This window comes from Orcinus orca, chromosome 14, assembly GCF_937001465.1.
Source record: "Orcinus orca chromosome 14, mOrcOrc1.1, whole genome shotgun sequence".
Lineage (NCBI taxonomy): Eukaryota > Metazoa > Chordata > Mammalia > Artiodactyla > Delphinidae > Orcinus > Orcinus orca.
Window position 1 is genome coordinate 78755881 of NC_064572.1, and position 22855 is coordinate 78778735.

The following is a 22855-nucleotide window of genomic DNA, read 5'->3' on the forward strand; positions in this document are numbered from 1 at the left end:
TCCAGTTTATCTCAGTGTTTTTCCTCCCAGTTTGCTTGCTCTCCTAGTGTGAGCTCTCCTGGGAAATCAGCTTTGTATTCCCCGCAGTGCTTGGTACATAAAGGTGAACTTGGAAGATGGAGAGAAGAAGTGGGAGAATGAAAGCACTGTCTCTCCAGCTGTTTCCTGATGATTAGAAAGCTGTGAGGCAAGGAAAGGGATGGAAACTCCAGCTGCAGCACTATTGAAAAAGCCAGTTTGATTATTCAAGCAAAGCAATCCATATTTGGGGACAAAGATAGGTTTGTGACTTTCAGAATAGTTGCTTTCTATTTACAAGAACTCTGACAGAGCAGCTTTATCCACGCAATACAGGTGCTGACAGAAGAACAAGAAGATACCCTGTTTCTTTGGCATTTCCAGCTCAGCTGACCTTGAGTGGATTGGGAAGTCAGCATTAGTCTATGGCATATTCCCATCCCTCTCGAACTCACCCACCCTCCATTGGGATTTCTCTTCTTCCTCTCAGCCAGCAAGATTTCCAGTTTACCTACTGATATTTAAACTCTTCCTGAATCAAACCCGTTTTTCAAGAGGACTGTGAGTCATTAGTGCAGTTCATGGAAAGGAATGAAGCAATAATGGTGGTGTTATGGACTGGAATGGACCCCCCACCACCACCACTTACGTCTTAATCATTTAGCCAACTGCCTGCTTTGCCTCTTACAGTACAATTTAAATTCACTCTGGCAGCCAAACAGAACAATTGCAACCCAGCTCTGCCAGCCAGCCTGCTAGCCAGAAATTAAGTGCATAGACTCTGAGTCTGACTGCTAGGTTCAAATCTTAGGTCTTCTGCTTATCAGTTGTGTGACCTTAGGCAAGTTATAAAACCTCTCCTAAGCAGGTGACTTTATTTATAAAATGGAGCTGTGTTCTCTACCTCATCTGGATGTTGTGTTTACTGAAATTAATCATAAAGCACTTAGCACAGCACCTGACCCACAGCTGGTATCCAGTAAAGCTAGCCATTATCATTTCATTCTTGCATTGGAATGTCCTAATTTCTTCATAGAGGCACAGGTACTTGAAGTACAGCTATTTATTTTGTAGGCAGGACATATTGCCTTGTAGCAGAGAGAGTAGTAGATAGACTTTCACTTGCTGAATGACCATGCTGAACCCACTTATTCTCTAAGGGTCTGTTTTGCAACTGTAAAGTGAGGAGGGGGGAAGGAAAGGCAGGAATTTTCCAGGATTGCAAACTCAATAGTCTGTAGAGGCCAGAAAGGTAAAATCAGTGGTGACTTGGGCTGAGTATAAGACAATAAAGAATGGTGGGGATTACGGTTAATTGTAGAGTTTAGTTACTCAAACTGTGGTCCACGGACCAGCAGGATTGACAGAACCTTGGAGTTGGTTAGAAATAGCTGACTCGCAGGATCCTCCTCAGCCCAAGCAAAACAGAACCTGTATTTTAACAAGATCCCTTAGGTGATCTGTGTGCACATGAAAGCTTTAGAAGGCTGTTGTGGAGCACAAGCCATCTAAAGGCGTTCAATTTTAGTTTAGTTTTTTTTGTGTGTGTGAGTCAAATAAGTAAACTTTGGGCTGCATCAGGCCTTAGGCTGCCAGCAAGTGCCAAGGGCCCACCATAGCTGCTGAGCTCTGAGATGCTGCCAGCTCTAGGATTCTCCATCTCTCCAGACTCTTTCATTGTAAGTTAGGGCTCTGGGCAGTTGGATATGCAGCCCAAACCAAGCCCGGGATGCTTAGAATAGTAATTCCTGGAGTGGAAGATGCCTAAGAAATCATCTGCTCAGCTCTCTGCCTTCTGACAGGTAAATTGTTACTCTTCCTCTCCACTTTGCAGACAAGATAAGTGAGGCACAGGGAGACCCACTGATCCAAATCCAGACACTAGAAATGGTGGTGATGGATACATTCCATCAGAAAACGACAATTCTGTGCTGTTAGAATAGGCGACCATCCTGGTTTCTAAGGCCTGGAAAGTCTATTCATTTCTTTATATTCTCCAATGCATAATAATTGTTCTCCGTTTCTCTCGGCACCTCCCTGCCACTTCCTGTCAGCCCTAGGGATGGAAGGTTTCCTCCTTTTGGACAGAGAAGGCCCAGAGCCGGCTTCTGAACGGATATCCGGCAAGCAAGATGCGCATGAGGCAAAGGCCTCATTGTTCCTTGGGGTCAGCCCGCCCCTCCCCCAGATCGGAAGACACTTGTCGCAGACCCTGGGTGTCCCAGGGCCCATTTCCCAGGAGTGGAGCCTTCAGAGGAAGCAAGGGAGCAACGCTGAGTGCAGATCTGGGGTCTGATGTTCTGAGGGTACAGTGGAAAGGCACTAAGAGCTCCAAGATAAATAATCCCGGAATTTGAAAACGAATTTCCAACACTGACTGGGTGCTGTTACTTATTAACGTTCCTGACTCCGGCGATTCCGTCTGCATTTTTATTAATCTGAATGAGTCTGGTGGTAATGAGGATCGTTGATTTGCGGGCCCCGCGTGCTGGAAGGCAGGTTATGTGCAAAACCAGCCGCTTCCCACGCCCGGATCCCCAGAGTCTCAGCCGGGTGTCCCGGGCGCAGAGGGCGTCGGGGGGTGGGGCCGTCGTCCGCGTGGACCCGCCGCCGCGCCTCCACCCCGCGGCCGCCGGGGGGCGCTCGGACTGCGCGGCCACCGACGCGGCCGCCAGCGCCGGGTCACCACCGACTCGCAGACCCCTTCGCGCCCTCGGAGGAAACAAAGTACACCTTTGTCAGCCACCGAGTGCGTGTGCGTGTGCTACGGCGCACAGTGGCCGGCCGCCGCGTGCGGGGCCCGCGGGCGCGCCTCGCCGCCTCTGGGCGGCAGCCCCTGCGTGGGCCCGGCGTGCCCCAGAGGAAGCGGGCTGCGGCGCGCTGTCGGGCCCGCCTGACCTCCCACCCCGAGCAGGCCACGAGGGGAGGCCAGAACCCGCACCGACTCCTGCCCGGCCGCGGCGCTTCGCCCGCCGCCGCCGTGGCCTGTGCACTTCTATTTCTGGGTTTTCGGCAGGGCGGGAAGCGGGCGAGCGGGAGCCCCAGGCGTGGACGTGCGATTCCGGGCCCCAGGGCTGGGGGCTTCGGCTCGGCCGAGCCGCCTTTGATTCGCCCGCCGCCCCTAGCAGCCCTGGGGCACCCCCGCCTTCACTCCGAGGGCACGTCCCGTGGCGGCTCTTGGACTCTGGTAGCTAAGCGCCAGCCCGGCCCCAGGGCAGGGCGCTGGGAGTACTACAAGTCCCAGCAGGCCCCGCGCCGCGAGCGCCGAAGCGGGAGGCGCGGCCCGGCCTGACGCCTGCGCAGTGCGGCCGCCCGAGCCTGCTAGTACCACACCCCCGGGAGGGACCGAGGGGAGGCAGAAGCATCCGAGGCATTAAAGCATCAGAGGCAGCCCGAGGGGAGGAGAATGGAGTGACAGAGAAACACGGAGGGTGGGGGGTGGGGGGGAGACTGTTGAGGGAGGGGGGAGGGGGGACACAGAGGGAGGAAGAAGCGGCGGCGGCGGCTCCTCTTTGCAGAGGTGGAAACTCCGAGGGATAAGAGCAGGAATAATGCGGTAGGCTAGGCGGGCTGCTCGCTCCCGGCTCCGGCAGCAGCGGCAGCAGCCCGAGCAGCGGCAGCAGCAGCGGCAGCACCTCAGGCGCTGACAGCCCCGCCGGCCGGCTCCCTCGTTGACCGCCGACTGTCAATGGAGCTGGAAAACATCGTGGCCAACACGGTCTTGCTGAAAGCCAGGGAAGGTAAGAAGCAGGGCTGGTGCGAGCCTGGCGCATTCGCCGCGGGCCGGGGTGCCGGTGTCGGGCGGCGTGTGGGCTGGGGCTGTGCGTGTGCAGGATGCCCGCAGTGAGTTGGTCGGGAGCAGGACACCTCGGAGAGCTGCTCTGCAAACGTTTCAGGGTTCTTGCCCTTGTGCTCAGGGAATCTGGACTTGGGCAGAGAAGGAGAAACGTCGAGGTTGCAGGGATTAGGATGCTAAAATATCCCCTAGTTTCCAGCCAGCTCTAACCTTATAGATCGTGCCATCTCGGCAGCTGTTGAAAGGTCAGTTGGAAAGGCTTTCAGGAAGAGATGGGCAAACATGCAAATAAAATAGCTTTTCCGAGTCGGCCCGGGATGGTTCTGTGAGTGAATTCGGGGGGGGGGGTAGGGGGGAATTATTAGAAGCCAGTCTTTGCTTGCGCAGGCTGAGTTGATATAGGCTATTGCTGGAAACCATCCGCTGGGAATGTTTCTTAGGGAAATCCCGTCGTGTGGAAGGAAGCCTTTTAAAGGCAAAGTAAGATGTTGAGGAATTAGCCTGTTCATAGAGTAACGAGAGGATGGCTGTACAACTCACCTAGAAAATAATTCAGGATTTCAGGGGTGGGTCCCCCCCCCGCCTTTTGGGGAGGAGGAGAGGTAAGTGAATTTTTTGGTTTTGGGCTCAATTAAGGAAAGAAAGGTAAGTGTGCCAAGTGTTTAGATGCGTTTTGGATGGAAATCATTAGATTTTTTTGCATTAGGCTATCAGGAAATATCGTCTAAATGGAGTGGGTAAGAACCTAAGTCGAGACTATAAACACACTTTCTGACTCTTCCTTGAGATGGAAAAAAAAAAAAAAAAAGAAAAGAAAAAGAGAGAAAGTGGCCCAGAAACTTACATGCTTCCTAAAATGATTGCGTGCGTGTAAACATACATATTTGGGAACACCTGGAATTTATGTAACATCTCTTTTGCCAGGATTTGAGCTCTGGGTGCAGCCTTTTTATGAAAGGGGAAGTGGTTTTCCCTTTCGTGGGAGGAGGCTTTATTTGACACCCAAGGTAGTAGGCAGTCTACGTAAGGTCTTGACTTCAGAAGGATACTCGGGGAGCAGCCCACGAAAACGCCTTATTTACTTCTTAATATTTTCATTCACCCACTTTAATGAATGAAGGAAGACTTTCTGGCCAACAATAAAACGATTCATGTTTATCCAGACGGTTCCATCACCTTGTGGCACTGTACACGCTGTGTGAGTAGGTGATGCACAGCTCAGCAACTCACGTCGTAATTTCGGTGTCACTTGTCTCTAAAGCAGCAGCCTGGAAGATTTGCTTTGAAAACTCCAGCAGAGTTGAAAATGTGCAGGTCTGTCCCTCCCATTGCTCAGCTTTGGTGTGAACAGACTTTTAAGAGAGGCTGTTACTTGGTGACTTCAGGTTCTAAAGCATGAAAGTTTTCTGTTTTCCTAACGGGACATTTTAGCAAATTGGATCAAGGTGGGGGCTGGTGGGCTGTCTCCTGAACGGGGCAGTGAGTCCTGTAGGGGGAAAAGCGGACAAAACAGCCCCCCTCCCCCGCTCCCAGCCTTAGCAGTCGCCACCTAGTGGTGGAATATGGTTGTACATCTCAGGGCTCGGGGGCTGGGAAAGTTTTCACCCTCTCTCCATTCTGAAATTTTTTCCTGGGAAATCATTGGATATGATGGTACTGGAGGCTTCGCAAGTTTCACTGGTGTCTCCTGTTGCCTGGGGAATTGGGCTGCCTAGATTTGCTGCTCTACACATTCGTTTACCTGGAGCTTGCTTTTTTCTTCTCTCAGCATTTGGTTGCTTCTTTTAAAATGTTTTGCTTGGAGTGGGCAAAGTATTATCAATTTTCTCCCCCAGTTTGGTCTCCCCATTTTTTTTTTTCCACCAAAATGAATTCACCACTTGATAATTTTGTCTGTCAGGTTAAAAATTGTTTTTTTTTTTTAACAAATTGTTTTTTTCAGAGGCTTAGGAAAGAGGGCTACAGTCTGGAGGCTTATATGGAATGACCGAATTACAGTGATTAAAAGTTCCCAAGAATGTGCCTTTCACTTCCTTTTCCTTTTAAAGTCTTTTCAATTTCTCTTTGAGAGTTTGGTAGTCATCTCATGGTGAGAAAATAGGCTCCTGATTGACGCCTTTGAAATGGAGGGGGCCTTGCCTCTAAGGATACAGAGAAACTGACACGTGAATGAGAAAAATTAATCGCTTACATGGAAACTTCATTTTGAAATTTGCGTTTCTCCCCCCCTTTCTCTCATATGTCTAAAGAGAATCCATGATTTTAAGTGCTTCCACTTTCTTCTTGCTGGGTCTTTATTAAAGATTTGAGTACATATATTCTAATTAATGTAGAAGCTTTTAGAAATAAAAGCAATTAATTTTTCTCTTCTCGATTCTCATGTAGTTGAAGTCCTTTTCAATTAAGTAATTTTCCTAATAATCGTATTACCCAAATATTCAGAAACGAAAGTTCTAGTCAGTTTAGTGAAAGATCTAACATAAAATTTATAGTATCTTTAAAAATCTGAGTTGTTTAGAATGTTTAAAATCACTTCTTGAAGATTCTTGTGAATGGTTATAGATGAGAAATATGATTGGTAAATACGAAATTTAATTTAGTTCACTTAACAAAATACACTGTAAACAATTTAAAATGTGGCTTTCAAGTAAAAATCACATTTGTCCCAAACAATAGAGAAACAGGCCTTGAAGAAAGACAGACATACTTTGCAAATGCTATGAAGGAATTTGTAGTTGTCCATGTTGGTGGGTAATTTTGGGGCCTATCTTTTGTTATTGTTACGCATTCTTAAAGGCAGATGTCTTCTAAATTCATTGTAAGTTCAGATTCTTACCATAATAATACATGTATAAAGTGGAAAAATGAATATAGCAATAAGATAGAAAATCTATAAGTGAATTAGAGTAAAAATGATTCATCGTTAGTAATTAGAAAACATAGGAAGGCAGATTGCACCTTTGTGACAGTTGTTTTGAAATAAGATAGAGATCTGGGTTCAAAATTTTAAACCGCCCAAATGTATTTTGTTCTGGTCTCATGAGAAAACATCAACTTGATCACCCTTAGGAACTTCAGCTTACTCTCCTAAAAAGTGAGTGGTTAGGGAAAAAAAGAAAGAAGTTGAGACTGAATTCATGCCAATTTATGGAAATGAGCTAAGTGATTAAGCATTTAATGAAAAGAGACCCAGACTAACTTTATCTGTCTATCTATTTACATTTCAGAATCTCAGAAAATTGGCAAGCGTGCTAGTGCTGAAATAATAGTAGTGAGAAAGAGTGTTTGCAGAGGGCCTTTTGTGTGTTTCCTTTTGGTTTTATTGTTGCAGTAAAGGTTTTTGTGTTTTTGTCATATTCTCGATCTGTTGCCTCACTCCTGAGTGAACGGTGTGGAGCAGAAATTTTGAAAAGGCCCACCTTTCCTTTCTTCACAGGCCAGCAGTAGCCATAGTTGATCAATAAAGACGACAGAGAGGGAGTATTGATCACATTTTCCTGAGCGTGATACTAGCAGGCACTGAGTACAGGAACTGAGAAGTCAAAAACATAATGACTTTGCCCTTGGATGTCAAAAACCAGAATATGCAAGAGCCTTTGACTCAGATATCTCTGTAAATTTGTTGGCCCGGCTCTTCCTGATGATTAAGATTGGGGACCTGGGGAAAGGTGAGAGCAGAGGCTGGGGAGGGCTGGAGAGGAGAGGGGACCCGCATGCAGCCGGCGAGGGGCATGCTCTGCCCAGACAGACTCAGCATTCCACAGCGGGGCTGAAAGCCCTTGTTGCCCCTCTTCCCTCTTCCCCTTGCACCCTAGTTCACGATGACAGAACCAAAAACATCAGTGTATTCCGTTCTTAGAACATCGGGATGTCTCTGAAGCCCGCAGCCCTCCTACTGCTATCGGCAGGCGTACTTAATCCACCCCGTGGCTTCTCGCTTCAAGCTTCCCGCACAGAAGAGCGGCAGCTTTGCATCCTGGGTGCAGGCTGCTCAGCGTGTGTAAAAGCCGCTGGGCCTATTAAGTACCAAGCTGTCATTAAATGAAACTGCCTTTTACTTTTTCTGAGTTTCTTTTCAGTACTGACAACTTGGAGGTGGAGAAACCAAAAGCAATTGTTTTCAGAGGCCTTGCTTTCCTACAGAAAGATTTCCAGTGATGATTTTACTTAATCTAGCTGCCTGTTTTTAAAACCATCAGATAAATGCCCACAAGACTCTCGTCTTTCAGTAGCTTAGCCGCTTCTTGTCAGATTCTACACTCCAAAACGCTTGATTCTTCCAGTCCCCAAACTAATCCTTGTTTAAATTATATCTTCAGCAGCCATAATTCTTTTTTTTTTTTTTTTTTTGCGTTACGCGGGCCTCTCACTGCTGTGGCCTCTCCTGTTGCGGAGCACAGGCTCCGGACGCGCAGGCTCAGCGGCCATGGCTCACGGGCCCAGCCGCTCCGCGGCATGTGGGATCCTCCTGGACCAGGGCACGAACCTGTGTCCCCTGCATCAGCAGGTGGACTCTCAACCACTGCGCCACCAGGGAATCCCAGCCATAATTCTTGTAGTGGCCTGCCAAATGATACCCTTTGGGTGTGGGCCGAAGACTTCGGTAACATCCAAGTGAATTTCAGGAAAGAGCTCAGTATAGGACCAAATTCACCTTTACCAAGGGCCATTTAACCCAGACCTGGGAATTTACAGTGTTCTAGTGAAATGGTTCCAGGACTGCAGGTAATACTTAATGTTAATATTTGTTGCCAGTATATTTGTAGCTCAAGGTAAAGTATTATGGTATCTAGTCATTTTTGAAATAAAAAAGGCTTATGGTTACAAAAAGATTTCACTGCAGTAGATCATGCAATTCAGAAATGAAATTTGAGAAAACAATAGAAAGTGACTTAAAAACAGGTGACACATAGAAAAGGAAATCAGGAATTTCTTCAGTCTTACAACCCCTAGCCCCTACACCTCACTTCAAAATAGAATAGTGAAGATAAAGGGTTTTAAGATGTGATTTTAAATGATTAAAATAGATTATGTGGGCTTAAATAATAGGAGTGATTTCTACTTTGAAACACATCCTATTACATTTCAGTGAAAATTTTTATTTAAAAATATCCTAAACATTGAAAAGATTTTAATCCATAAGTAAAACTTAAAATTTTATCTTTTGGGGGTAAAGACAATATTGTTCCATCTGGTACCATTCAGACACTGGAGGAAACACCCCATTTGGTATAAATTGTGCTGCCTTTTAAAGAGAAAGCATTTATGTCCTGACTAGACCTTGCCCCCTCCGCCAGTTTCTCATTTTGGGTTAACCATTCTTAAATTGTCTTCTGAAGTTCTTACAAGGGTAAAAATCATTCATTCATTCAGCATTTGATTGTTGAAGGACTCTGTTGGAGGTGACATTTTGTATGTTCAGCCTTGATGAGATGCAGCTGGAGGTGGGTGAAGAGATGGAATTGGGCATCATCATTATCTTCTTAGGCTTTTAAACTGATAAATCAGGTCTGAATAGAACCTGATTTTTCCCCCGAAGAGCTGAAGCTGTCTGTTGTGTGACCCGCTTAGCTGGGAACTCTCTGTTGACTCTGCTGTGCCTAGAACTTGAACACTAGCCTGAGGGACCAAAACACAGTTTAAGGATAATTCAGAAGTCATACCTGAGGGATAGGCCCGAATCTGGAAGACAACTGCTAATTTTCCAAGGTACTGTTTTTATGACAGTCAGTTCCTACAAATGGAAACCACTGAAAACAATAGCAAGAGGACCCTTTGGTTGAGGAATAAGATCCAAGAGGAAAGTGGTGTGCGGAGGTGCCTTCCAGGTGGGACCTTGGTGGTCTTCCTAGGGCAGCAGCCTGGGCAGGGCTGATGGGCTGCAGTTCAGGGGTAAAGATGGTGGAGGCCGCCTTCCTTTCTGGCTTTTTCTTGGAATTGGTTTGAGCATGTCCTCTGGTGGAGCCTGGAATGACCTGAAAGTGTTAAAGGCGTCTGTCTAGTCCTCTAAAGATGTGCTGTCCAACATGGTAGCTACCAGCTGCATGTGGCTGTTTACGTTTAAATTAATTAAAGGGAAACACTCCATTCCTGAAGCCAACCACGTCTCAAGTGCTCACCAGTCACGTGTGGCTACTGCTACCCTGTTGGATGGTACAGATGTAGAGCATTCCCAGCACTGCAGAAAGTTCACTTGGACAGAGCTTCTCTAGAGTTCTACACCTTGAATTAAATGAGTGTGATAACCCCATAACTTCTGACATGAAAACTGGGAGAAGGTAAGGGAGGGGAAGGAGGGGGAGAAACAGGAGGGGCTGGGGGGCTGGGGGATCAGGGATTAGGACTGAGTCACATCAGAGAAAAATGCAGTTCAAGGACAATCATAGATGTTGGTGGTGATAGTAAGCCACCCATATTCCTCCCCTTCCCATTTTTTTTCATATCTTGTTGGGAAATTTGCCTAGATTGAGCAACTGACTATCCTGATTTAAATTTTTTTTTTGCGGTACACGGGCCCCTCACTGTTGTGGCCTTTCCCGTTGTGGAGCACAGGCTCCGGACGCGCAGCCCCAGCGGCCAGGGCCAACGGGCCCAGCCGCTCCGCGGCATGTGGGACCCTCCCGTACCGGGGCACAAACCCGCGTCCCCTGCATCGGCAGGCAGACTCAACCACTGCGCCACCAGGGAAGCCCCATGATTTAAATTAAGTGCATGTTATAGATGCGCACAGGGCTCCATCCATGTTCCTTCTCGAAACTCCTGAGGTGAGGATATTTTAAAACCATCATTTTATTAATAAAAACAAAAAGTCGTGTGTACAGTAAATCCTCAGAAAGAAGGAAAAAAAACAAAGCCTCTTTCTATGGATTTCAAAAAGACAGTCTAAAATGAGCGGGAAAATAGGTAAAACAAGTTTAAGGGTTTCCATTTTCTTTTGAACACGCCAGATTGAAAGAAGATCATGGAGAAAGATGTCAAGAACACACTATTCCTGCACCCGGTTTAAAATGATTTCTCTTTAAAAACTGTTTCCTGTGCGATTTGAAACCTTTTAACGATAACCCAGTTAGAACACACTTAGAAAGCAACATGATTATTTGAAACAATGAAACAGTGCGCTGCTGTTCTTTGGGGTCGGAAGCACAGAACTCTGTCTGAAGTTGTGCCAGGGAGTCGACTGGTAACCTCCTCCTGGCAGAAGTCAGCAATAAATTAGGCTCATTTCCATAGGGCCTGTTTTGTCTCTAGGAATTTGTGGTCGGTGGAGTATCAGTATTTTTTTAAAAGGCAATGATGAAATAAACCTTAAAGGAGAACTTCTGGGGCCTGTGCAGAAAGTAAAAGAAACGGAGATAAACAGATAAGAACATTCATAGGTTGAGAAGTGGCAGAGGTCCACGGGACGGCCAGGGCTGGGGCTGCCCCAAGGCTTCTCGGTGGGTCTACTGATCTGTTCTCCACTTTCCAGAATAGAGGTCACCCCTGCTTTTCAGATGAGGAAAAGCGAGAGGAAAGAAAGGGAGTCACTTGTCCAAGGTTACTTGAATTGCAGACTTTTCTAGAGAAGCCCTTCAAAATCCTTTAACGTTCCAAAAGAAATCTTTCGCCTCCCCTGTAATAACATAAGCCCCAAACTCCCACAAAAACCGAAAACCAAAAAACCAAAGCCATTTCTCTGGGCGGTATGGTTTCTAAATGTAAATGCCCTGAGGTTGCACTTGTGGAAGAGAAAGAGGGTCTCTTACAGATTTCCTGGGGAAAAGGGGCAAAATGGGAATCTAATTGCCCTCCAGACCCTGACTTCAGCTAAATGCCAGTTTGAGAGCAGTTGGATAAAGTAATTCCTGCTAGGCTATGAATGACTACCATAAAGTGAGTCCTCACAGTGGGTGTTCCCCTTTTAAAAGTAGAACTGTTTATCAGCTCGACTGCATCTGTGATTGACAAGGGGGAGACATATATAAACGTGCCTGCACCTGTGCATGTGTGCACACATGGCTGCGATCCGTTCTGAAGCCCCCATCACCTGTGTTCTACCTGCGTTCCCCCCTCCCTGACACATACCAGCACAACCAAAGAGCAAGGTCAGCCTCTTGGCCTTCTTCTTCCTGGCAGGGCTTGGGGAGAATCCTGAGTAGCCAAAGAATTGCCCCTGAGGGACAGGGGATTAAACGAGATGGGCGGTGGTAGGGACATGTCAGCGGTGGCGGCCCTGCTCCCTTTGCTTGGCAGGGCCAAGACATGGGCACTGGACAGGCCAGTTCCTGCTGATGTTGGCTTGCCACGTGCAGGTCATGTCTGCCCGAGCTCCCCTTCCTTGGGTGCTTGCTACCCCTTGGGAGATCCTTGTTCCCCTGCAGCTCTGCCTGATGCACCTTAGGTATATGCTCATGTCTCTGCAGCTTTCTTTTCTTTTTTTTTTTTTTTTTTTTCTGCGGTACGCGGGCCTCTCACTGTGGTGGCCTCTCCCGTCGCGGAGCACAGGCTCCGGACGCGCAGGCTCAGCGGCCATGGCTCAGCCGCTCCGCGGCATGTGGGATCTTCCCGGACCGGGACACGAACCCATGTTCCCTGCATCGGCAGGCGGACTGTCAACCACTGCGCCACCAGGGAAGCCCTCTGCAGCTTTCTTTACTAATAGAAAAGTAGGGGGCTGGGATGGGGGTTACCTACTGGAGTGGTTTCTCGGCCACATCGCAGGGCACACCCCCTCTTCCTCCCAAAGAGAATGTGTGAAGCAGCCTTTTCCCCCAGAAAAGCTCTCTCAGAGTTAACCCTTTCCATGTCGCAAGGGTAACCTTGTGGGTATTTGCATTTAGAAACCAGACCATGCATGCGTGGGTGCATTTTGCATTAACTTAGGAACTTCACTTTTCAAGGATCTTTGGGAGCTGAGAGTCTCTTCCTTGGGGGTTGCTGTCAAACTTGAGACATCCTGCTGGAGAGGAGGCAGCACGAATGAGGGGACAGGGAGTCAAGCCTTTGATCTGCTCCTGCAGAGAAGGTGAAGCTCCAAACTTAACCGCTTCAGGAAGGGAAGTGGGGGGTGAAGGATAGAATGACCCACTACAGGGTGGAGAGAACCCAGCCAGTGTAATTGCTCTGCATATCTGATAAAAGGTCTTATGAAACCTCATTTGAAAATGGAATTCCATCTTGGCACAGGTCTTAGCACCACTTGTGAAATGGAAACAAGCTGGAGGAGGGTCAACAAATGGGCCATGAAAAACGGCTTTCTGATGGCTGTTGCAGGAATGCACTCTGCTCCGTCCTAACAGTGTCTGGGCGCTGAGGAACAGCTTGTTAGGATGCTTAGATAACATCCCCCGAGAAGGAACCCCAAGCTCTAGGACAAATAGGGGTGGGATGGGGACAAAGAATTGGGCCGCAGGCTTGAATGGCAAAGATGTCTCAAAATCCCACTTTTCTCAAGCCGAGTGCTGTAGTGGGTTGATGCCACTAAGCCTACAGTCACAGATTAGGGAGGCTGTCAGTCAGACGAGTGTGTGCCTGGAACGTAGTAGGTGTTCAACAAACCTTGATTTGGGAATGACTGATATATATCTAAGTTTTGTGGAGGAGGGGGAAGAGCCAAGAAACTAAGGTCCTCAAGAAGTGGCCTTGATGTTGCAGTAGATGGTAAATTAGGAGATGATTCAACACGGTTAAGAAAGATTAACTAAGGGTATAGGGCAAATTGGAAAATGTTTTCCAAATGTTTGTCTTAACTGTGAAAAATGTCTGGCAGACTTCCCCACCCCGACCCCCAAATTGGAAGTGGTTTGTTTTTACTTGTTTTGGAAGAAATAAATATTTGCATTCGTCCAAACATTCGGGGCAAACAGTTCTCCCCAATTCTGAGGCTCTGTGTGGGTCGGAGATGTTTCATGCTGATAACACTCATACCTTTTTTTGGTTAAACTGAAGGTAGCTTAGGACACAGTCTTCACATGCTTTTCACATCACTGCTAGAACGAGGCTGAGCAAATGGAAAGAAAATAGGAAGCCAAACACGGATCCTTCCAGATCCAGCAATGGCTGATGACCTGGCATTTGAAGGATAGAATCTTTATAGAAAAATTGCCTGTTTGCTCATGGGCAAAGAGGCTGGATCCAATTAAGACAAGGAAAACGTATGTTAACTCAGAGAAGAAATTTCTAAACAGTCAATCCTGTAATCCTCTCTGAAGAGGAAGGGGTCGACCTGACGGGGCTTTATGGAGGATGCCAAACCCTGTGCTATATAATAATTAGTAACCACTGGTTATTCTGCCTCACACTCATTCCCCAAACCACTAACCATCACTTGCAGTGGAATGCACCAGGCCTAGATATTTGCCCCAGATGTCTTCCCATGGATAGTATCCAATTAGAGGACTTTTGAGAATTAAAGCTTAATTCTCTTATAACATAGCAGAATACAAATTAAAGAAGAGCAAAACCTGGTTTCCTCGTCGGTTCAATGGGTGACTAAGGTGAGGGTTAGTCTTCAGGTTCCCTTCAAGGACGCGTCTCAGTTTACGTTTTGGTAACTCTTGGGTGGCTAATTGTTTTACGTCCTGATGCCTGGTGCTTTTGCTAGTTTTTTTGGGCAGCTTACAAACATTTCAGGAGTGGCTGTGAGGGGGTCGAGGACTTGAGAGGCCTGTTCAGAGAAGTGGACCTATGTCTGCTTATAATTTCATTCTTCCACGGTGGGCCTCTGCGTTCTAAATGTCTTCCTAAAGTATAGAGCTTTGGGGATCCCTGCAAGCAGAATTCCGAGGGCGATAGCCCTAGATTGGCTTCTGCATCTTCCCTAGGGTCGTAAATCCAGTATTTAGTTAGGTCTGCTTATGTGCTAGGCACCATGCTAGGCTCTGAATGGAGGACAGGAAGCAATGGAGCTTCCCTTCTTCTTTGTTTTTTTTAATAAAGATATTTTTATTTTTATTTATTTGGCCATGCCTCTCGGCTTGTGGGACTAGCTCCCCGACTAGAGATTGAACCCATGCCCTCGTCATTGAAAGCTCAGTCTTAACCACTGGACTGCCGGGGGATTCCCGCCTTCTTCCTTTTAACAGAATTGTTTAGGAATTATAGAGTCCTTGGTGCCCATGGTTTCATTTGCTTTTTACAGCCCTGTGAGGTATGTTTTGTTCTTCCCCAGTTTATAGATGAAGAATCGAAGGCTCCGAGAGGTATTGGGTTGGCCAGAAGGTTCGTTCGGGCTTTTCTGTAACTTCTTACAGAAAAACCAGAAAGAACCTTCTGGCCAACCCAATAAATGCCTTGTCCTGGAGCATCCTGCTAGTTCCACAGCCCGGACCCAGCGCCAAGCCCAGTCTCTACCCTGACATTCTGCTCCATCACGGCTGCTGCCCTCAATAATCTTACCAGCTAGTGGGAACATCAACACTAACGTGCATGAGACATTTGCCAAAGAATCAAGTGTGCCGCTGTGACTCACAATTCAATAGGAGTCATTCTATCTAAATTTGAAGGTTTTCAAACATTTGCACAGACAATACTTGCTTGCTAAAGAAAATGCAAACAACAGCGCACAACATCAAGAAGAAAGTCAAAATCTCCCTCCTCCCATGTGCCCCTGCTACCCGTTCCATCCCTCAGAGATAGTTACTGTCAGCATTTAGATGGACATTTTCCCAGATCTCTATGTATGTGCACTCATGAACATACAGATACATTTGACACAAATGGGATCCTAGTATCCACGTACTTCTGCAGCTGTTTTCAGTCAACAATAAGTTGTAGTGCCTTCCCATATCTCTGTTTATAGTTTCCCATGAAACGAAGGTGTGTTAGGAGAAATTGCGAAAGACTTTGTAAATGGAGTGTTGTTGCAGTGGAATGCTGGGTGTTTTCTAGCAGACCCTGAAGGGCTATCGGGCTGTAAACGGGTCTGTGTCTTTGATTGTTTTGGAGTAGCTACATTATTACATTATTAATGTATTTAACCATACATTATTAATGTATTTAACCAAGCCCCTATAGTGGGCCATTTAGGTTTTCCAATTTTTAAGTATATTGTAAACAGTGTGGGAATCGTCTACCCATTCTATAACATCTTTATACACTTATTTAAAGACTTAGTCCCCCCGACTCCCCATGGTGGTATCTGCCTAATAGATACTATCCCTCACCCCCCACCTTGGGAAGAAGAGTGATGATTTCTGAAGTGGAGTTAAGTGATCCTAGGGATGTACAAAGTACATTTTCTTATGAGAAAGAAGCATGATACACGTGAGGACATGTGATACGATATTTTTGAAACCTTTGGTGTTTAACACCTGCACCTCTGAGTGTTCAGTCATCTTTTCTATGCTATTCAAAGCTTGGATTGGGGAAATCAAGTTCAGTCAAAGACTTTCCTTGGTGATGACTTTATAATTGCCCCTGAGTTTTGCATGTGTGAATCTGGCAGGGAACACAGGCTCAGATAATAGCCCATATTTCTCTCTCTCTCTCTGTTTTGTTTTGTTTTTTGGCTGCACTGTGTGGCTTGCGGGATCTTAGTTCCCGACCAGGGATCGAACACACATGCCCCCTGTAGTGGAAGTGCAGAGCCCTAAACACTGGACCACCAGGGAAGTCCCATATATTCCTCTCTCTTGATCATCACCACAAGCCAGACTTGGAAGCTATTATTATTGTTATTTCAATTTGAGAAAGAAAAATATCAAGCTCAGAGAGGTGATGTGATTTTCCAAGGTCACACAGCAAGGACGCACTTCTCCCCCTTCCTCCTCTGGTGCTAACTCACCGCATCTTTTCCCATCTCTAAGGACTTCCACATTTGTTTGTATGTTGCGTAACTCTAGGGAGTCATCTGAACCTGGAGTTCGGAGTTCATTGTTCAGAGGGAGTAGAGTTATAAATGTATCTTGGGGAAGGGGCACCCTTTCCTAATTCTTTCAAAGGTGCCACATGTGCTGCTGGTGGTTGCACACAGTGTCCTTTGCCTCCTGTCTCTTAGCTGGTATGGCTTTCTCCTCTGTGGAATTCTGGGGGTGTTTCCACGGGTAACTGCTTTGACTGCAGGTTTGCATGTGATTTACCTGGGGGAGGGTTCTGTGAGTCCCACCTTGAGAATCCAGAGCTCAGGTAAAAACAGTATAAAACAAAAAAACCCCTGGCCCTGCCTCCCCACTCTATATCCCTCTGAGATAAGCTTGGCTCCAGGGCATAGTCCAAGGTCCTGGGTCTTGAATATTTTTGTAACAGTTGGAGAAGAGAGTGGCATTTTCTTCCTGGAAGCGTTTGTGGGTTTTTGGCTCACCTGGTGGAGACTCACTGTGCCTGGAAGCGCAGGGAACGGAGAAAGGCGGCCCCTTAATTGGATGATGAGTCTGCACATGGCTGTGGGCTCACTGTCATCTCCGAGTGCAAGAAGGAGTTCCACCAACCAGAGCCTGCGCCTTCCTTCCCCAGAAGAGGGGTCTCAGGACCGAAGGAAGCCCACGTGTGCGTGGAGTGCAGGGCCAGAGCAGAAGCAGCCTCTAAAGTAGGACCGGCCCCTCTCTGAGGCAGTTCTGCTCGAATACTGATTCCCAGGCTGCATTAGTTCCCTAGGGCCACTTAGGGCTACAAAGTACCACAAAATGGGCGGCTTAGAACCACAAAAATTTATCGTCTCACAGTTCTGGAGGCCAAAATCAAGTTGTGGGCAGGCCACGCTCCCTCTGAAGGTGCTGGGGAAGGATCTTTTCCAGACCTCTCTCCGAGCTTCTGGTAGCCTCAGGCGTGCCTTGGCTTATAGATGCTTGTCTTCTCTTTATTATGTCTCTTCATGTGCTTTTCCCTCTGTACCTGTCTGTCTCGGGGTCCAAACTTCCCCCTTTTATAAGGACACCAGTCATATTAGATTGAGGCCCACCCTAGCGACCTCATTTTAACTTAATTACCTCTATAAAGACCCTGTTTCCAAATAGGTCACATTCTGAGGGTTATGGCTTCAACATCTTTTTTTTGGTGGGGCAGGGCACAGTGCAACCTGTAACACAAAGCCCTGCCCCTGATGTTCTAAATCGGAAGCTCCTGGGGAGCACCTGAGCATCTGTATTTTAAAAACTCCCCAGGATCAGCCAGGTTGGGGAACCACTGCTCTAAAAGGTTTCTCACTCTCTTCTGAGGTGATCTTGGAGATTCAACTCCAACCTGGCTCCCCAAGCAGTACCCTCTGCAGCTTCCCTAGCAGTAGGTTTCTGCCCCCTGCTCAAATCTTTCTAGTGTAGAGGAACTCACATATATATGAATGATAGGCTTTTTGCTTTACCCACTAAACAGTAAACTCCCCTGAGGGCGGGGACTAGGTTTTTTCTTTCCTGTATCTCCCTGGGCCTCACCAAATGCTAATGGCAAACCCAGGTTTGCAGTCAAGCCCAGGTGTGCCTGGTGCCGTGCTCACCCACCAGGTCCTGGTTCTGCTCTTTAGAGGCATCCAGAATCAATGCAGCACCCTTTGCTGAGGAGGCCCTTCTGATGTTAGAAGGCAGCTGTAATGCCCACTGTAGGACTGGTGCCAGAACCCCAGCCTCTAGTTTCCCAGGTCTGTGCTTTCGTTGTACATCACGTTCGAATAACAGACACATTCAACCAAGGGTCAGAATCTGCTGGCAGATGGGGTGTTGCTTACACCTGGCATAGCTCAAGGAAAAGCTGTTTAATAAATTCCTAGAGGCGGGGTCGAGACACCCACTTTTTTGCTTTTCAAGGTAATATGGTATCTTCTCTTGCTGTTAAGTGCACCAAGCCAAGATGTGCAGTTTCCGTTGAAAGCGCTATTAATGCCTCTAGTGAGAAGGCTGAAGGGAAGGGAGATTGTGCCGCTGACACCCTGGCTGTGTGAGCTTAGACACATTGCTTGACCTCTCTGAGCCTTTCCTCGGCTGTGTAAATGTGTACCTCGGCCCAGGTGATTTCCAGAGCTCTTCTCACCCTTTGGATCTTGAGAATTTGCTGGTGTATATTTCACTGATAGGAATTCATCTGTGGGTACTTCATGATAAGATTCGATGTTAATTTCGAGAGCAGGCATTACATATTAAAATGAAAAGTACCCCAAGGAAAGCATTGGAGCTGGGAGGGGTTGTGTGTATAATAGAAACAAACAGAAAAAGCAAAAAACCCGTCACTGCTAGTTTAACTGAAGCCTGCAATCTAAGAAAGGCAAATGCATGATTCTAGTATTTTCTTTAGTGGATTATAGAAAGGCAAATTAAATCAAAAATAAAAAATAAATCGTTTGATTGTTCTGCACTGTATTATCTTAATAAACCGTCTTCCTGGAAAGTTTAAAAAGACACAGTGCTCTGTCTGGCCAAAAAATACAATAAGTAAATAGTGTTGAGAAAATAAGAATTTTCCATCTAGACATGAGTGATGGAAACATTTTCATGTGGACTTGGTGACATCCCGCAAGGAATCAGAGATTGATAGGCATTACCTACTTTCCAGGGCTGTGGTTGGGGACATTGTTGTCACCCGCAGGGAAAGAGGTCAGAGACTCAGACGGGAATGGGCCCTGCCAAGCACTCTTGTGGGTTCCTGGCAAATCCTGACTCACTTCTTCATTCCCCTGCGACGTGCAGTCTAGACGTCTGCCTTATCTCGACTGGTGGCACAAATTTCATAGACTAGGGTGATGCTGAGAGGGTTGGTGGTCCTCTTCTGTGTAAGGTTTCTACAGCTGGAATTGGTACAAGGTGGAGACTGGTAATTTGGGTTCTGTCCTTGCTTTGTTGTTAATTTGTCTGACTAGGTCACAAAGCTAGTAACTTAGCCTTTCTGTATCTTTATCATTACATAATGCCCTAATGATTACAGAGACCAAAGAAAGGATATAAATAAAATACAAAGTTCAGATACAGACTCAAGTTTATGCAAAAATTTAGTATATAATAAAGGAAGCATTCGAATCAATAGGTAAAGAACAGCTTACTCAGGAAACGATGTTGAAGTAACTAGCTCACTAGTCATTGGGGAAGGCATGTTAGATTCCAGCGAGACTGGTATTTCCCTCCCCAATTCTGATTCGAAAAATCCTAAGGAATGACTCCCGTTGGCCTGCCTTCATCGCTCTGGAACAATTAACATAGATCGCAGGCATCAATTCTTAGACTCTTAGGTTGCAGGCCATTGGGGTGAAGTTGTAAGACCATGGTGGCTCTGGTTGCAGCCAGAGAGGATGGGGGTTTTAAGTGGGGAGGTCATTTCTAGGGGGGAAATAAAAAGAGGGTCATGGTCAGACAGGCAGTATGGAGGGATTTGCTATACAAGAAAATATCCTCAATCTCACTAGTAAGCAAAATCTTAAACATATGCATAATCTTACATTGGCAAAAATTTTAAACATTGATAATGCCTCTTTAAGGAAGTGTGGGTAAATAAGTTCTTTCAAACATTATACTTCCACTGCTGATCGGAGTGTAAATTAATAAGTCTTTCTTAAGGACAGCTTGGCTATATATATATATATGTCTCAAAAGGCTTGAAATTGTGTACCCTTGGTCTTGAAATTCTATTTCTAAAATATTTTTTTAGGAAAAAGGAAAAATCAACGCACAAGTGCTATGCAGGAGGTTGTTGAGTAGAGGGTGTTTATAATAGAGAGAAATTGGAAACAGTTTCAGTGACCTTCAGTAGAGGCTTGATAAAATGAATTTTGGCGTATTCAAAAAATGGACACATACGTAGCCATGAAGAATTATGGAGATCAATTCTTATTGACATGGAGAGATGATCATAACATAGTGGGTGGAAGTTAGGAAAACCTGGATTTTGTACAGTGAGTGTTCATTATACTTAGAAAAACAAAGACATTTCCATCTGGAGGGGGGGAATGACAATTTGTGCCTTGTACGGCACAGTTTCTATTCTTTGATGGGAACATAAAGAAATAAAATCCATAAAAAAACAAAACAAAACATGCCAGGCCCTCTGGGTCTCACCAGGGGTTGTCCTCCTTAGCATTTCACCATGGTAAGTCATAAGATTATTCCAGCCATCTTGCTCAAATGATTCTAGAAATTTTCCCTTGGCCCCATCAGTTGACTGGCTAGCTTGATTGAATCTGTGAATAAATGCCTTAGTGCACCTAGAACACCTTTTTGGGTGGGGAAGCATCTTTGTCTTGCAAATATGAATTTGAGTTTTAGGAAAAGCTTACATTCTTACTGTTGGGTTTGGTGCATGAGGGCAAGCGGCCCCTCTGGGTGGCAGTTTTGGAGCTGAGGAGGAGGCAAGAGCGGAGAACGGGACTCTTCCCAGTTCCCTGGGCAGGGTTGGGGTTTATCTAAATCCCCCCCAGGGTACTTGCTTTGTTAGGCTGGGTTCTTCTGGGTGTGCAGGCCCTTTGTGTTTGCCTCAACAGTAAGGCAACTTGCTTGTTTTATCGTCACGTGACAGTTGGTGGGAGGTGAGCACCTGAATTCTTGTGTGACAAGTTGGGGAACTGATGAAGAGACACTGTGACTGTCTGGAATCCTGTAACCAGGGATGTGCCCGGGGCACTGGCATCCTGTCGGCTCAATCTAGTGAACCAATGACCAGCTAATGAGCGGGCATACTTTGGTATGCACACAACTGGAGTCAGTTTCACTGCTATGATTCAAGCACCTCCCAGGTGTGAAAGGCCAGGTGAGGCGCTTTAGGAATGTCAAGATGAAAGAGACTGCTTTGGTCTTCAGGATGTTCCAGTGTAGTTGGGGAAGGACAGATACATGGCCAACTACATCACAAGGTAGACCATAACTACAAAGGTGGTCTCGATGGGGGCGTTCAGTAAACACTTCACAGAGAGTTGGTGTTTGGCTGGACCACGGAGGCTGGTGGCTGATAGTGTGAAGCCACCATTCACAGAGCCCCTGCCGGGTGCCAGGCTTTGTGAAGGGGGCTTTACAGAGATGTAGTTTTCAATCCAGTGCGTTAGGTGTCATTGTCATTTGCATATGACAAATCTGACAGAAAGGCTACTGTCTGAAGTCTTGCAGCCGGTAAGCATTGTAGCTTGGATCTGACCCTAAAAGCAGTGTTGTGGGAAGAATTCCACCTCATGAGGTTACAGGGTGGAGACGGAGGTTCCTGGCAGTGGGGAGGGTAGAGCTAAATGGTGGTGACCGGGGGGAATAGCACCGGGTGGTTGTTTGCCTGGTGCCTGGACTAGCTGCAAGGTAGCAGGGCAGGAAGCCTGGAAGAGTGGACAGTCACGTGGGGAACGAGGAGGTCTCTGAATGCCAGGCTGAGAGTTCCATTTGGAGTTACTGAGTTTTTGAACAGTTACGGAGTTTTTGAACATTAGCATAGGCCAATAGGCTAATGCTGGCTGAGCTGGAAGGCCCTGCATCTGGCAGCAGAGGCTGTGAGGCCAAATGCCCAGTAGTTCTGAGAAGTATGTAGGGGCTGACCAGGCTCCTCCCCAAAAGAGGGAAGGGGGTGGATAGGCACGGCCTTGGAGGCTGAATCTACAGAACTCGGCACCTGATGGGATATGGAGGTGTGTGGAAGGACAAAACTATTAAGTTTGAACGCAGGCGACATTGCAGAGCAGCTGGGAAGATGTTGCTGGTTCTGGGAAAAGATGCAGGTATGGTTCGGGCCTCACTGAGTGGAGGAATGGCCGGGACGGAGCCTTGAAGTTTGTAGGAGCCTCCAGGCCAGAGGTGAGGTTTGGCTAGGTGCCGGCAAGCAGCAGCTTTGAAGAGACATGGGAGCAGGTGGCTCTGTTGTTTTTCTCTGCCCAGCACCCATTCCCTCTTCTGGTAACTGCACCTCCATTTTTCTCGGGGACCGCGCCTCCCTCATATTCAATCCATGAGGTTGGGTGGTAGTGACTTCTCATTGGCTCTGTTGGTGAGCATGTGACCCAACCCTGGCCAATCAGAGCACTGCTTCTCTCTCTACCTCAGGGACCAGAGATAAGGCTGTGATTCATGGTCCAGGAAGGGCTGACCTTCTGTCGCTGGGGTTGCCGAGCTGGTGGAAGGGAAGCCTGAAGCTGCTGGTGGCTGTTGCCACAGGCTGCTTGAGAATAAAGCCAACCTG

At 46.9% G+C, this 22855-nt stretch overlaps 1 protein-coding gene across 3 annotated transcripts in view; it reads left to right on the forward strand.

The window, feature by feature from the left end:
- The first annotated feature begins 3480 nt into the window (after window positions 1-3480).
- The window catches only part of GRK5 (G protein-coupled receptor kinase 5), a 225128-nt gene continuing 205753 nt past the window's right edge, over window positions 3481-22855 (forward strand). Inside the window, exon 1 of one of the 3 annotated variants that reach the window (XM_033420926.2) lies at window positions 3481-3758. In XM_033420926.2, coding sequence (XP_033276817.1) covers window positions 3707-3758 — 52 coding nt within the window. In that variant the 5' untranslated portion in view covers window positions 3481-3706. The remainder of the gene's footprint in view (window positions 3759-22855) is intronic. The other 2 variants (XM_033420925.2, XM_012531617.3) reach the window with 2 other exon arrangements.